The sequence below is a fragment of the Pipistrellus kuhlii genome, unplaced genomic scaffold, assembly GCF_014108245.1.
Source record: "Pipistrellus kuhlii isolate mPipKuh1 unplaced genomic scaffold, mPipKuh1.p scaffold_m20_p_2, whole genome shotgun sequence".
NCBI lineage: Eukaryota > Metazoa > Chordata > Mammalia > Chiroptera > Vespertilionidae > Pipistrellus > Pipistrellus kuhlii.
In genome coordinates this window covers 58,408,733-58,420,943 of record NW_023425515.1, presented here as the reverse complement: position 1 = coordinate 58,420,943, position 12,211 = coordinate 58,408,733, and the positions used below count along the sequence as shown (strand labels likewise).

The following is a 12,211-nucleotide window of genomic DNA, read 5'->3' as shown; positions in this document are numbered from 1 at the left end:
TCTTGATTGGAAAGATCCCGTCCTTCCTGGCCTCTTGTGTGCTGAGAAACCTTGCTTTAAGGTGATGCCAGGGAAATCTAGAGTTCCCTGTTTCCCTGTGTCAGAAATGGCTTTCTTGCAAAGCTACAAGACATTCCCCACTCACAGTCTTCCAAGACCATCCTGTGGAGAAAAGGAAGGGCTACTTTAAGGGGGTCATTTTCAGTGTCATCATGAGGGGTTTTATATGCGTTTCCCATTAACGTTATAAAAAAAATATATGAACTAAGAGAGAGGGAAGATCTTTGGAGACACGAGGTTCTTTTCGGTCTTTGGGAACTAAACACGTAGCTCAGCTCTCCATTCCCAGTATTCTGTTCAGTACACACGCTCATGCCTTGATGTTAGGTCTGGCAAATATTGGCCAACATAGGAATAAGTCATTCTGAAGAGCTACACGTTCAAGTGTATCTAATTTAGACAGAAAGCTTCCTAAAACACAACTTAAGAGTTAATTGGCTCTTCTGTCTTGACTTCACTGAACTGCAGATAGGCCTCACCCAGCGTGGAGGCTGGGTATGTGGTGAATAACACGATGCTCTCAAATGGTCCTGCTCCAATCCAGTCCCCAGCATATGGCCTGCCCCTCTGACAGACCTCCAGTGCCTATGAGGTACAGTCCTACTTACCTCACTGGGCTGGTGTTGACATGAAACAACATGTGAAATCACTTTGCAGACCACCAAGGGTGGTGTGGGAATACTTGCACGGTGTTCTTATTACAACACTACCTTCCCTCTCTCCGCTGCCCATTAAATGTTTCCATATGCTTTTTGTGAACTCTTGGGTCAATTTTAAAAATTAGTTTTCTCCTTTACGCTCAGTCTGTTGGCTGGAACTTTTCTTTCCCTTCAGTTTACTGCTTTGGTTTGTTGCTGACTTAAGAAACCCAACTATCGAGCTTGATAAAAAACAAAACAAAACAGTTAGGTAAGTATAAATATTGTCAATGAATGGCCCCACGAGGTGTTCTGATATAAGTAAACGTCCATAGGCCTGTGACATCTCTTTGGATAAATAGAGACTTGTTTTCTTGGTAGTACCGTTTGTTCTCAGCTCTGCTCTTTACAGTCGAGATGAACTACATTACGGTGTTTCCATCTCCCACCTCACTTCTGATTTCCCACCTCAGAGAAGTAAGTCCTTCTATGTACTCTCCCACAACCGAGCCTAAAGACCTCAAAGCCTTTGAAGTTCTTATAGGTAATATTTCAACATCGGGGCAATGCCTCATGGTAGGGAATCTATGTCTTAAATTTGAGTTAATGTCAATTAAAATTTGCACCTTTGTGTTTTCATTCCCCCCCATTAGGTGTGATAGTAATAATGGCAATGAAAACACTCACCATGTTTGGGTGCTTAGTATGTGCCAGACTCCATGCTGATGCTTTACGCTCATGATCTGTTTTATGGAAATTTCCTACCAGACAGCTTCTTCATCGTGTTTGTAAACACAAAAGGATACGTTTCAAAGCACAGGATCATAAGAAATGGCTGTTTTGTTCAGGAATTACTCCACAAATTTCTTAATTTCACGGACCTTTGCCCTCTTTTTCCTTTACTTATTCACAAACATTTTGGCCTGCAGCCTGCTCTTCTCAACTCTCTTCTGATTGCCTTTCCCATTTTCTTAATGTTGGTACAGAATGATCCATAGGACCACAGGGTTAGAAGAGAAACATTTGTTTCACTTGCAGACTAAAATGAGGGAATTTCAGAAGCATCATTCCTAAATGAAGAGTTCTGCCTCAGCATGGTGTTTATTTATATAGATACATTTAAAAAAAAGTTTTTTTTTTTTAATGAAAGACTCTAGGGGAGAGAGTCATGCCTGTTATTTTTAGTTGAAATGTTTCTGTCAGCTGCAAACATGTTTGGAACTCACGCTGGTCTTTGTCTTCCTGGTGCTCTCGGGACACTTTTAGAGACCATGATAGGCCAGCCTACTACCTTTTAAATCACGCCCACTTGTCACCTTTAATGCGACATATGCCTTCTTAAGGTCCAGATGGTATTTGGCTGTTAGGAAGTCAAAACTTTGTCTATGTTAAAGAGCTTTCACTCTGAAACTTTTACCTTCTAGTGCCTTGTTCCTCTAGGCAAGGTCACTGATGAAGGCTTTTTACTTTCACACCCTTCTCATCTGCCAGTAAGTAGTTTCTTGACAGTTATCAGCTTTCCCTTCATAGCACAGATCTGCATGTATTTGCATGTACAGAGTGGTGTTTTGGCATTTAGTTACCTGTGCAACCCTGGGCTTTCTCAGTGTCTTCGTTTCTATGGGTGTGTGTCCCCTCTGAAAGGGAGGAGCAGGATGGAACCCGTCATGGTCCTTTGCAGATTTGGTGGCTTTCTGCCCACCTCGGCCTACCACCCCGGAGGATTCCAGTCCCGGCCTCGTCAGTGTCTGACCTGCTTAAATCCCTCAGTGCATCCTCAGTCCTGCATTTTAAATGGGGCAAAGTGTGCTGTTCCCTTCCCTGCCACAGAAAATGGTATCACAGTTAATGAGGAGACATGTTTGCCAAGTAAGCACTTGGGAGGCCCTTAGAGGAAAGGGACTGTCTTACTAAATAGGGTGTATTTTTAGAGTAGTCGGATATTCACAAATTTCATTTCTATATGTTTGGATTTGAACAATATCACTCAATGGAAATAGTAATACTTTCCCTTTCCATTATTTTCCTGCATGTTACTTATAGCAATCCCACAGGGGCTTTCAGCATTATACATGGCAGAGACATGGTCTGCTGGCTGTTGCTTTGTATGGAGAAGTGAAGATGAGTGGTGGTGGATGGTTTTCCAAGTCTGAACCCAAGGCCAGAAATGGCAAGTCCGGTTTGTTAGATTTAAAGCAAAAACAAAATAAAAAACCCAAAACACCACACCACAAAGTACAAAACAGACACTAGAATTATAATGTGAAGGTGAAGCTCACATAAGCCCTTTAGCTTTAAAACGATCCACTTTGAGGCTAATCAGATGCAGGAATCAGATATGAATTCAATTTCCTTGGCTGGTAACTTGGGCATGTTACTTAACCTCTCTAAGCCTCAGTTTCCTTATCTGTAATTTGAGAGTAATACAGTAAGTATTGTGAAGATATTTTGGAAATTAAAGAGATAAGGCAGCTCAGAGTATGTGACCATTTTAAGAAAAATTCAAATGTTCCCTTTGGCACAAAGGAACTGACGATAAACGAAACCCATGGAGAAACGGACTGTGTGGAGTGGGGAAGCCAACTCAGGATTTGGAAAACAATGTGACAGCTAGTCTATACTGCAGCTATGTAATTCAGAGTTAAAGGTATATAGACTGCTCTTAGTTTCTTATGCTAACGGAGAGAAGCAATTAGCACAGACAGGGGATTTCTTAGCAAGCAACAACTGAGCTCTGGGGGAAGGAGAAACCAGACAACAAGCAGAGGAAGCGAGGTGGGAAGAAGGAGGGGGCTAGTGTCTTTTACTAGTCTTTACTACTCCAACAATGGGAGGGTGGTGAACACATAACTTTTCTCTCTTTTTTGATGCATGCTCTCTAAAGAGCTACTTTCAGCTCCTCCTCATGCACCAGGACTGACACTTGACCACCATAGGGGGTTTGGGGAAGGGAGTGAACAGAGAGAGAAATAGGAAGAAAGATACTGTTACGTTAACAGATGCAGAGACTCTGCCCAAAGTTCAAGTAAAAGATATCCTAATGGGCTTAGTGCCCCCAATTCTGAATAGTGACCTCTCTATTGGGAGCTCAATAAGAACCCATTTATTCTGCTGATTCTTTCTCATTCTATTATAACTTGGCTTTTCCTGGGCTGCAGAGAGGACAATGAATACTTTTCTGAGCACTGTTCCCATCTGTCTCTCATTCTCTAGGCTTCCCCATCATCTTCTCTGAACAACGCCTCCTCAGGTAAGCACAGTGAGGGGTCAGAAGACCAAACCTGGGTGCGTGGTGAGAAAGCGGGCATCAGGGAAGGTGGCTACAGGCAAGGAAGCAGAAGGTATCCCTGAAATTACAGGTCCTCTGAATGGGGCAAGTCGAGATTGGAGCAGAAAATGGGAAAGGTGCTCAGAGGGAATCAGCCCTCACTGACTGCAGAGTCTGCTCTCTACTGAGAAATCCAGGTGGCGGTAGGCCTGCACACCTGAGGTGTAACCACCTGCCAGCCTTTCTCTCCAGTTCTGGGATGCCAACCCCATGTCAGTTTGACCTATGACACTCTCTTCTGGGAGAGTGGCATTGCCTCTTGGGGACACACTGCATTCACAAAACATTGGTAGCTTCAATGACAACTGAAATATTTTGGTGTTAAGCAGAATTTTGAAGATCTCAGGGAATTTCACCCATATTACTTGACTTTTCTTACAACTTTAGGAGTAGGCTAGATATTAACCTCCCTAGAATATGGTCTCTCCATTAGAGAGATATAGTAACATCCTGAAGGTCACTCAAGTCAGGAATAGCTGAGAGTATGACCCTAGCCCAGGCAATTTCCTGCTCTCTGGATTCTGCTGCAAAATGTATGATGTTCCTAAATGGTTTGATAACTTACAGCATTTATAGTTAAGTGCTTTTACATAAATTATGTTATTTGGTTCTCAGAGCAACTATGTAAAGTAACTACTATTAAGATCTGTATCTTAGCCGAGACTGATTTGGCTCAGTGGATAGAGCATTGGCTTGGGGACTGAAGGGTCCCGGGTTCAATTCCGGTCAAGGGCATGTACCTTGGTTGCAGGCACATCCCCAGTAGGGGGTGTGCAAGAGGCAGCTGATCGATGATTCTCTCTCATCGATGTTTCTAACTCTCTATCCCTCTCTCTTCCTCTCTGTATAAAATCAATAAAATATATTAAAAAAATCTGTATCTTATATGGCAAAAATCTGAGGCTCAGATTGATTATGGAATTTACCTAAAGTTACTCAGTCAGAAAGTTGTAAAACTAGCACTTTCTTACTTCAAACTTTATGCTCATTCATTATTCCACAGCTTGATATAATTAAAAACCCAACCTCTGTTTGAGAATTATCATTTTATTATTTTGATTTTACTATTCTTATTCTATTGATGACATTGTTATGTTACTATGATTGCTATTCTATCTAATAAAAGAGTAATATGCAAATTGACCATCAGTCCAACACACAAGATGTCTGCCCCCATGTGGACACAAGATGGCCACCACAAGATGGCTGGCAGAGGAGGGCAGTTGTGGACAATCAGGCCAGCAGGGGAGGGCAGTTAGGGGTGACCAGGCCGGCAGAGGAAGGCAGTTGGGAGGGACCAGGCCTGCAAGGGAGGGCAGTTGGTGGTGATCAAGCCTGCAGGGGAGGGCAGTTAGGGGTGACCAGATGAGCAGAGGACGGAAGTTTGGGGTGACCAGGCCTGAGGGAGGGGCAGTTGGGGGTGACCAGGCCTGCAGGGGAGGGCAGTTAGGGGCAATCAGGCTGTCAGGGGAGTGGTTAGGGGGTGATCAGTAGGCAGGCAGAAGCAGTTAGGGGCAATCAGAAGGCAGGCAGGTAAACAGTTGGGAGCCAACAATACTGGATTGTGAGAGGGATGTCCGACTGCCCGTTTAGGTCCCAGTTGGACATCCCTCGAGGGGTCCCAGATTGGAGAGGGTGCAGACTGGGCTGAGGGACACACCAACCCGTGCACGAATTTCATGCGCCAGGCCTCTTGGAAATGATTAGACATTATCAGAGAAGAATTTGATTCACTCATTGATCAATATTTGTTGAATGTTTATTGCCTACTAGAGGCTCAATGCAAGAAATTTGTGCAAGAGTAGACCTTCCTTTCTCCAGCTGCCAGCACCAGCTTCCCTCTAGCACTTGGGACCCAGGCTTCCCTCAAAGCCCTGGCTTCATCCAGAAGGTTGTCACGGAAGTATGTCCAGTCTAATTAGCATATTATGCTTTTATTATTATAGATTATTATAGATAAAGTATTATGCTGAGTATATTTGGAGTATAAGATATATATATAGATATATATAGATATATATGTTGTTTTGTTCTCACAGAGTTTACATTCTAGTGTGAAGGTGTAAAGACACCCACATCACGGAAAAACAGGTCAGTCTGTTATGATGTGGCAGAAGGAGTACTTGTGCCACGGTACCTGGGCAGTTTGAGAAACTTAGCTTACATCTCATATGAGAGATACCTGCTTACATAGTGAAGTCAAGCTGCTATCCCTAACTCCATGTTACCTTTTCCAAACACATGGATTCTTATGAGCAGTATTCTAGAGAACAATACTGTGTAACAAAAGCATCCAGATGTCAGCCTCTTGATCACCCCTGGACCACCTAGGGAAGTGATTCTGAATTTATGATGCAGGGCTCATTAAAACAGATTCTGGGTCCCATTCCCAGAAGTTCTGATGTAAATAGATCTGGGTTGGACCAGAGAACTTGCATGTGGCTGGCATGGGCTCACACTTCCAGAACCAAAGTTATCCTTGAATTTTCCCTGTTGCTTGCCTTCCAATCCACACTGACACTTCCATGTCCCCAGTCTTTCCTTTCCATTCCCAATTCCTCTGACTTTTGTTGTTGTTGTTTTTTCTCTTGGGAGGAAGCATAGAGGAGTCCTGCTTTGTTCCATAGAAGAATGTTTTGTATTATCTTTTTTTTTTCTCTCTCTCTCTCTCTTTTAACTCTTGGTGTCTTTCCTCACATATTTTTAAAGATGCTGTAAAATGAGGAACTCCTAGAAGAGATGAAGTCCTACTATGGTTTGTTTGGCAGAAGAAAGAGCAATTAGGTGAGAGATTTTCTTTTACTCATAAAATAACCCTTAATAAATTAGGGGAAAAATGTTCATTTTATGAAGGCAGTTTAAGGGAAACCCAAGGAGTATCACATTGCCTCAGAATTTGAATTCCATGGAGGAAGGAAACATGTCGAGAGCTTATTATTCAGAGGTTGGATACAGAGCAAAGAAACTTAATGTCTCCTGGGAGGAGGGGATAAAGTAATAATGATGATAATCTTTTTAAACATTAAGTAGTACTTTACCTTTCATGAAAAGCTCTCCCATGCATCATACCTTTACAGCTACTCAAATGGCAGGCAAATTATTATTTCCATTTTAAACTCAAAGAAACTGAGGGTTATGAAATTAAGTGGCTTGCGTAAGGCCACAATTAGAGAAACCAAACTCAACCCAAATAATCTAATTCCAGTACAATCATCTTTCACTTATGTCCTCACTCTATGTTTTAGTATTATAATCATTTTGGAATATGCTTTATAACCAGGATTTCTTTGGTTCTCTAAGGTAGAGCTTTACTCCAAAGTAAATACCATACACTACTTATTTGTCTCAAACACTTCAATGAATATGTGGATCATTAACATACAGCTACACAGAATTTTACTTGGAATCCAATTTCAAAATTGATTTTCTGCAGTCGTTGAAAGCAAGTATCACTTACACTAAACCTTGGAGCTACTGAAATGCAAAGCCAGTTACCATGCACAGAGTTGTGGTGCCAAGGGCCCACATTGCTTCTCGTTGAGCTCTGTTAATACTATTTATTGGCAGGATTCTTTTCCGTTAGACTATAGGTAAGAACACCGAATCCATTCCTACTCTGCCAGGTATCCCCAGTACTTTCTGGAGTCCTTCTAGACCAACATTTGGACCTTTTGCTCTAAATTTTTATCATTTCTACTGGGCTTCTGTGAAGTTGGGAGGCCCAACTTTTGTGATGTTTTCCCAAGAAATTTAAAAGAACTTTGTTTTAAGATATGGGCCACAGGGATCCCAGGTCCTGCAGTACTTCCATAGACCAGGCTGCCTTGTCTTTTGAAAATCTAGACCACTTATTCTTAAACTTTGTTAGTTAGGTTATGGTCTCTCTCCTTCAGTGAGACAAAGTCTTGATAGATAGATGGTCCTTGCAAACTGACATGCCAAGTAATTCTGGGATGAAAGAGAAGAGTGTTGTTTCTTTTAAATGAGGTGCTAGAGTGAATATGAACATTATTAATTGTTCTCAGATGTGGCCAAGTTATACACAACAACACAAACACCTTCATAATTTACTGAAGACTCTCATAGTCTACTACATATCAAAAGGCTATACTTTAAGCATTACTTAGATTTATAAAATGATTTTACTTGTAGCTTTTGAACCTATGATGCATAAATGTGCAAACCCATTGCTGGTTTTCTTATGGGCAAATCTAGTTATTTGGGTTAACCACAGAATCCTCTGGTGAATCCATTGGATAAATGTGTTTATGCATCGAAAAGACAATTTTTGGTAGTACACTAAAATTTTTATGTTGCAAATTTAAAGCCTTATTTCAATATGTGATCTACAAAAATGTGTGAATTTCATCTCTGCTAGGTCTACTGGAAGAGACACACAGAAGGAGAGAATCAAAATGTTTATTCAAGACCAGCAAAGTCAAGTTTGGCTAAGAAGAAACTTCCACAAATGGTTTCTTTTTGCCCTTAATCCTTAGTTTATAAGACAGCTATTTAGAAAAGGAAAGAACATAAACTATGTGAGAGTACAGTGTAAACCATAAATTGCCACATAAATAAAAATATTACTATTTGATTAATTTACCAAATAATGATGATAACTATACCACATGAAAAATTTCCTTGGTTGATCTCAGGATATTAGTGCATTCACATTACCCCAAGTAAACATCATGATTCACTACTACCTGATTTTCTCCCTAAATTCAGCAGTGCATCAGTATGTTCTTTAGGAGGTGTGAAAACTGTCACCTTTAAAAACAACTCATTTGCATAAAGGTCCGTACATGATGTCCTGACTTAAGTTGAACTGCAGAAGTGGAAAAGTTCACTTTAATGCTCTAGTGTAGCTGCTCTCTTCCTTGTTGTGCACCTTTTCTGTGTCTGTTGCTCTGGTTATTCTTGCTAGCTGATCTGAGAAACAAGGTTGCTTTGAGAAACTAATTTGATTTCATGTATTGTATGTAATTCAATGTGTAACTTTTCTCTGGCAACATATTTATCATTTAACAGGGATATTCTGGAACCACAGGTTTACCAGAAGAGGATTCTCATAAGCAGAATTTCAAAAATAGTGATCATGGTTGGAAAAGGTATTTTTAGGGATAAGAGACTATATGAGAAATCTTATCACATATATAGTCCCTAATATGGAAGATATTAATGGTTCCTGCTTCTGTGTCTGTCCCATTATGGAGCTAGGAAAGCTTGGAGGCCAGATCTTAGCTCTAGAATCAGAATCCAGGGATGAAATACCATCTTGTTCAACTACTCACCTGATGATTGAATTGCTTCTACAATACAACATCCTTAGGAAATGATCATCCATTCTCTCCTTGTACACATCTAATAATTGTAGGAACTCACTCCCTCTGGATGCTGTCTAACCCATCTTAGAGCGGCTCTGACTGTCAACAGCCATATTATTTTGTGGAAAGAATCTCCTTATTGTTTCCAGTCATTGGTCCATTTCTACCTTTTGGCCCCAAACAAAACAAGCTTCCTCTCTTCCCTCCCAACAACTTACATAAACTTAATAGTGCAAACAACAGCTATCACTTATAGCATGCTTATGGGTTAGGAATTATTTTTAATAACTGCATTACAGATGAATTCATTTGACCCTAAAAACAGCACTAAATTAAATACCTATCACTACTATTGCCATGATATTGACAAGGGCTTTGGTGTATAGAAAGGTTAAGTAATTTTCCGAGGGTGACAAGTTCAGTAGACACTAAATCTAAATTCAAACTGAAGCAATCTGGCTCCAGAGCTTCAGCTTAACTACCTCATTATGCTGTCCCTGAAGCTGGACTGAGGATGGCTTATATGATGCCCCAAGCCTTCTGCAGTCTGAGCATCCCAGTCCTTTCAACTGTGATTCATATGCTAAGGTTTTGTGTCCCCAGTAACACTGCTTTGAATTAGTCTATTGTCCCTTTAAAAGGCAGTACCCAGAACAGACTGTGGTCTTAGATGTTGAAATGGAGAATAAGCAATAGATAATAGAGTGAGTCTATCACTCCTCTTCATTTCAAGGACCACAAATGCAGCTTAAGCCTGCATTAGCCTTGCTGTGGCCTCTTCAAGCTAATGGTTCATATAGAATTTACTGCAGACTAGAACCCTCATTCCTGCTCTACCTAATGACTTTGTCTGTAAAATGAGACTACTAAAGTATAGGATCTCCAAGGACTTTTCCAGTTATAAGCATCTTGAGTCAAAGTTCAATGTTTTAAAGGATGTTGTGCCTGTAAATTCTTTATCAGGCTTTTCCCCCTGTAGCCTTTCTCCATAAGGGTTTCTGTGATTTTGTCTTTTGGTGGCAGGTTGCTTTGTTCCTATGATGGGGGCACAGTTGGGACTTCTAAAGGATGGCTGATAGTGGCATCTTCTTAAAAATCTGAAATGTGATTCCAAATCTTTCCTTCTACCTGCTGTACTGCCCCTCCCTTCCCACCGTCCCCTCACACCCACCCACGGCCAGATTCCCAGGGGCCTGCACTCACCTGTGTGGACAAACATGTGCTTGACGTAGTTCTGTTTGGCGGTGAAAGTCTTGTTGCAGAGAGTGCACTCGTAAGGCTTTTTTTCGCCCTGCCCACTGGCTGTGCTGTGGCCTGCAGATGGGGCCAGGGGCTGTGGCGCTGGCAGCTGTGCAGTAAAGGTGGACAGGCCTGGCTGGGACACTGTCACAAACTGGGTCTGCTGACCTGTCAGGGGTTGTGGCAGGCTGAAGAGGAAAGGCTTGGGGCCGCTGCCTGCGGGCTGGGTAGTGAAGAGGGCCGGCAGGTAGGTGTTGCCGGCTGTGCCAATGACCTGTGTGTTGCTGGTTAAGGTCAGAGGCATCCTCAAGTTGCTGGTGAGGGTTTCTGTCTGGCGTAAGTAGAGCTGGGTACCTGGCAATGGCTGCCCGATGGACGTGTTGACCGAAGGCTGCTGCAGGACGCTCTTGTCGGAGCTGTTGCTAACAGTGATGACCGTGCTGTCCATCTCCGCCTCATTACTTCTTTCTGGAGAGGAGGCGCCTGTCTCTAGCTGGTGTGGCTGCACACCTCCTTCTGCAGGGGCTTCCGAAGCCTGCTCAGGTTGGGCGGGCTCAGCCTGGCCTTCCCGTGCTGCCCCAGCCCCGAACTGCTGCTCTACGGAGTCGGGCTCGGTGCCTATGGAGGAGCTGACACCCGAGTCGAAGCTTTCACCCTTGGGCTCACTCTCGGTGCCCTCGGCCTGGTCGGTGTCTTCGGTGCACTCCTCGGACTCATTGCGCTCCAGAATCTGCACCCTTTGCTGTCCATAGTAGTCATAATCGTCCTCCATCTCCTGCTTGATGTGGATATTGCCAACCAGGGTCTGGATGCGCACAGGCCGGGGCTGCTTGCGGCAGTGCGTGGTCTCCGGGGTGGTGGACAGGTAGCGCTCCATCTGCTGCGAGCGCTCGTGGATGCGCGTGATCCAGCTGGGGTCTTCCATGTGGTGGTCGCGGGGCAGGCCCAGCGCCGTCTCGTGGTGGCTGACCACCGCGCCGCTGTAGAAGGAGCGCTCGCCGCTGCCGTTCTGCATGGAGCACGCATAGAGCGCCGAGTAGATCCTGTCCACGCTGTGCTGGGAGTGGCTCTGCAGGTAGCCGGACTCCGTGTCGCTGCTCTGACCCGAGGTGCCTGACTCGGGCGTGCCCCGCGGGGTGTCCTGGCCCGAGTCCTGGATCCCCGGGAACACGTCGCCCACATTCTGGGACACGATGCGCGTGCACTCGTCGATGACTGTTTTGATCTGCAGGATGCTGGCGGCCGTGAGGATCTGCAGGGCTTCCGACTGTGAGACGCGCAGCACACCGCTGTACATGAAGTCAATGAGCTTTTGCACCGACTGCACCGACACCACGGACGGGATCTCGATGTCGCTGTAGCCCAGCAGCAGCTTGTCCTGGAAGAAGGGGCTGCCGGCAGCCAGCACGCAGCGGTGTGCGCGCAGCATGCTCCCGTGGATGCGCACCGTCACGTCACAGAAGTGGCCACGGTTGCGCTGCTCGTTGAGGGTCTCGAGCACGGAATTGCTGAAGTTGTGAAGGTTGATGCTGTGAATGCGCTCGGTCATCCCCTTGCAACTGATGTCACCTGCGTGGCAAGACAGACACAAAACAGAGCGTGGGTCAGAGCTAGCGGAC

The 12,211-nt window shown here is 43.9% G+C and overlaps 1 protein-coding gene across 11 annotated transcripts in view; it reads right to left on the bottom strand.

Annotated features, from left to right (window-relative positions):
- Positions 1-12,211, bottom strand: part of ZBTB20 (zinc finger and BTB domain containing 20) — an 821,112-nt gene that overhangs the window by 24,622 nt on the left and 784,279 nt on the right. For all 11 annotated transcript variants that reach the window (XM_045583975.1, XM_036444509.2, XM_045583978.1 and 8 more), the window contains one exon: positions 10,557-12,161. In XM_045583975.1, coding sequence (XP_045439931.1) covers positions 10,557-12,161 — 1,605 coding nt within the window. The remainder of the gene's footprint in view (positions 1-10,556; positions 12,162-12,211) is intronic.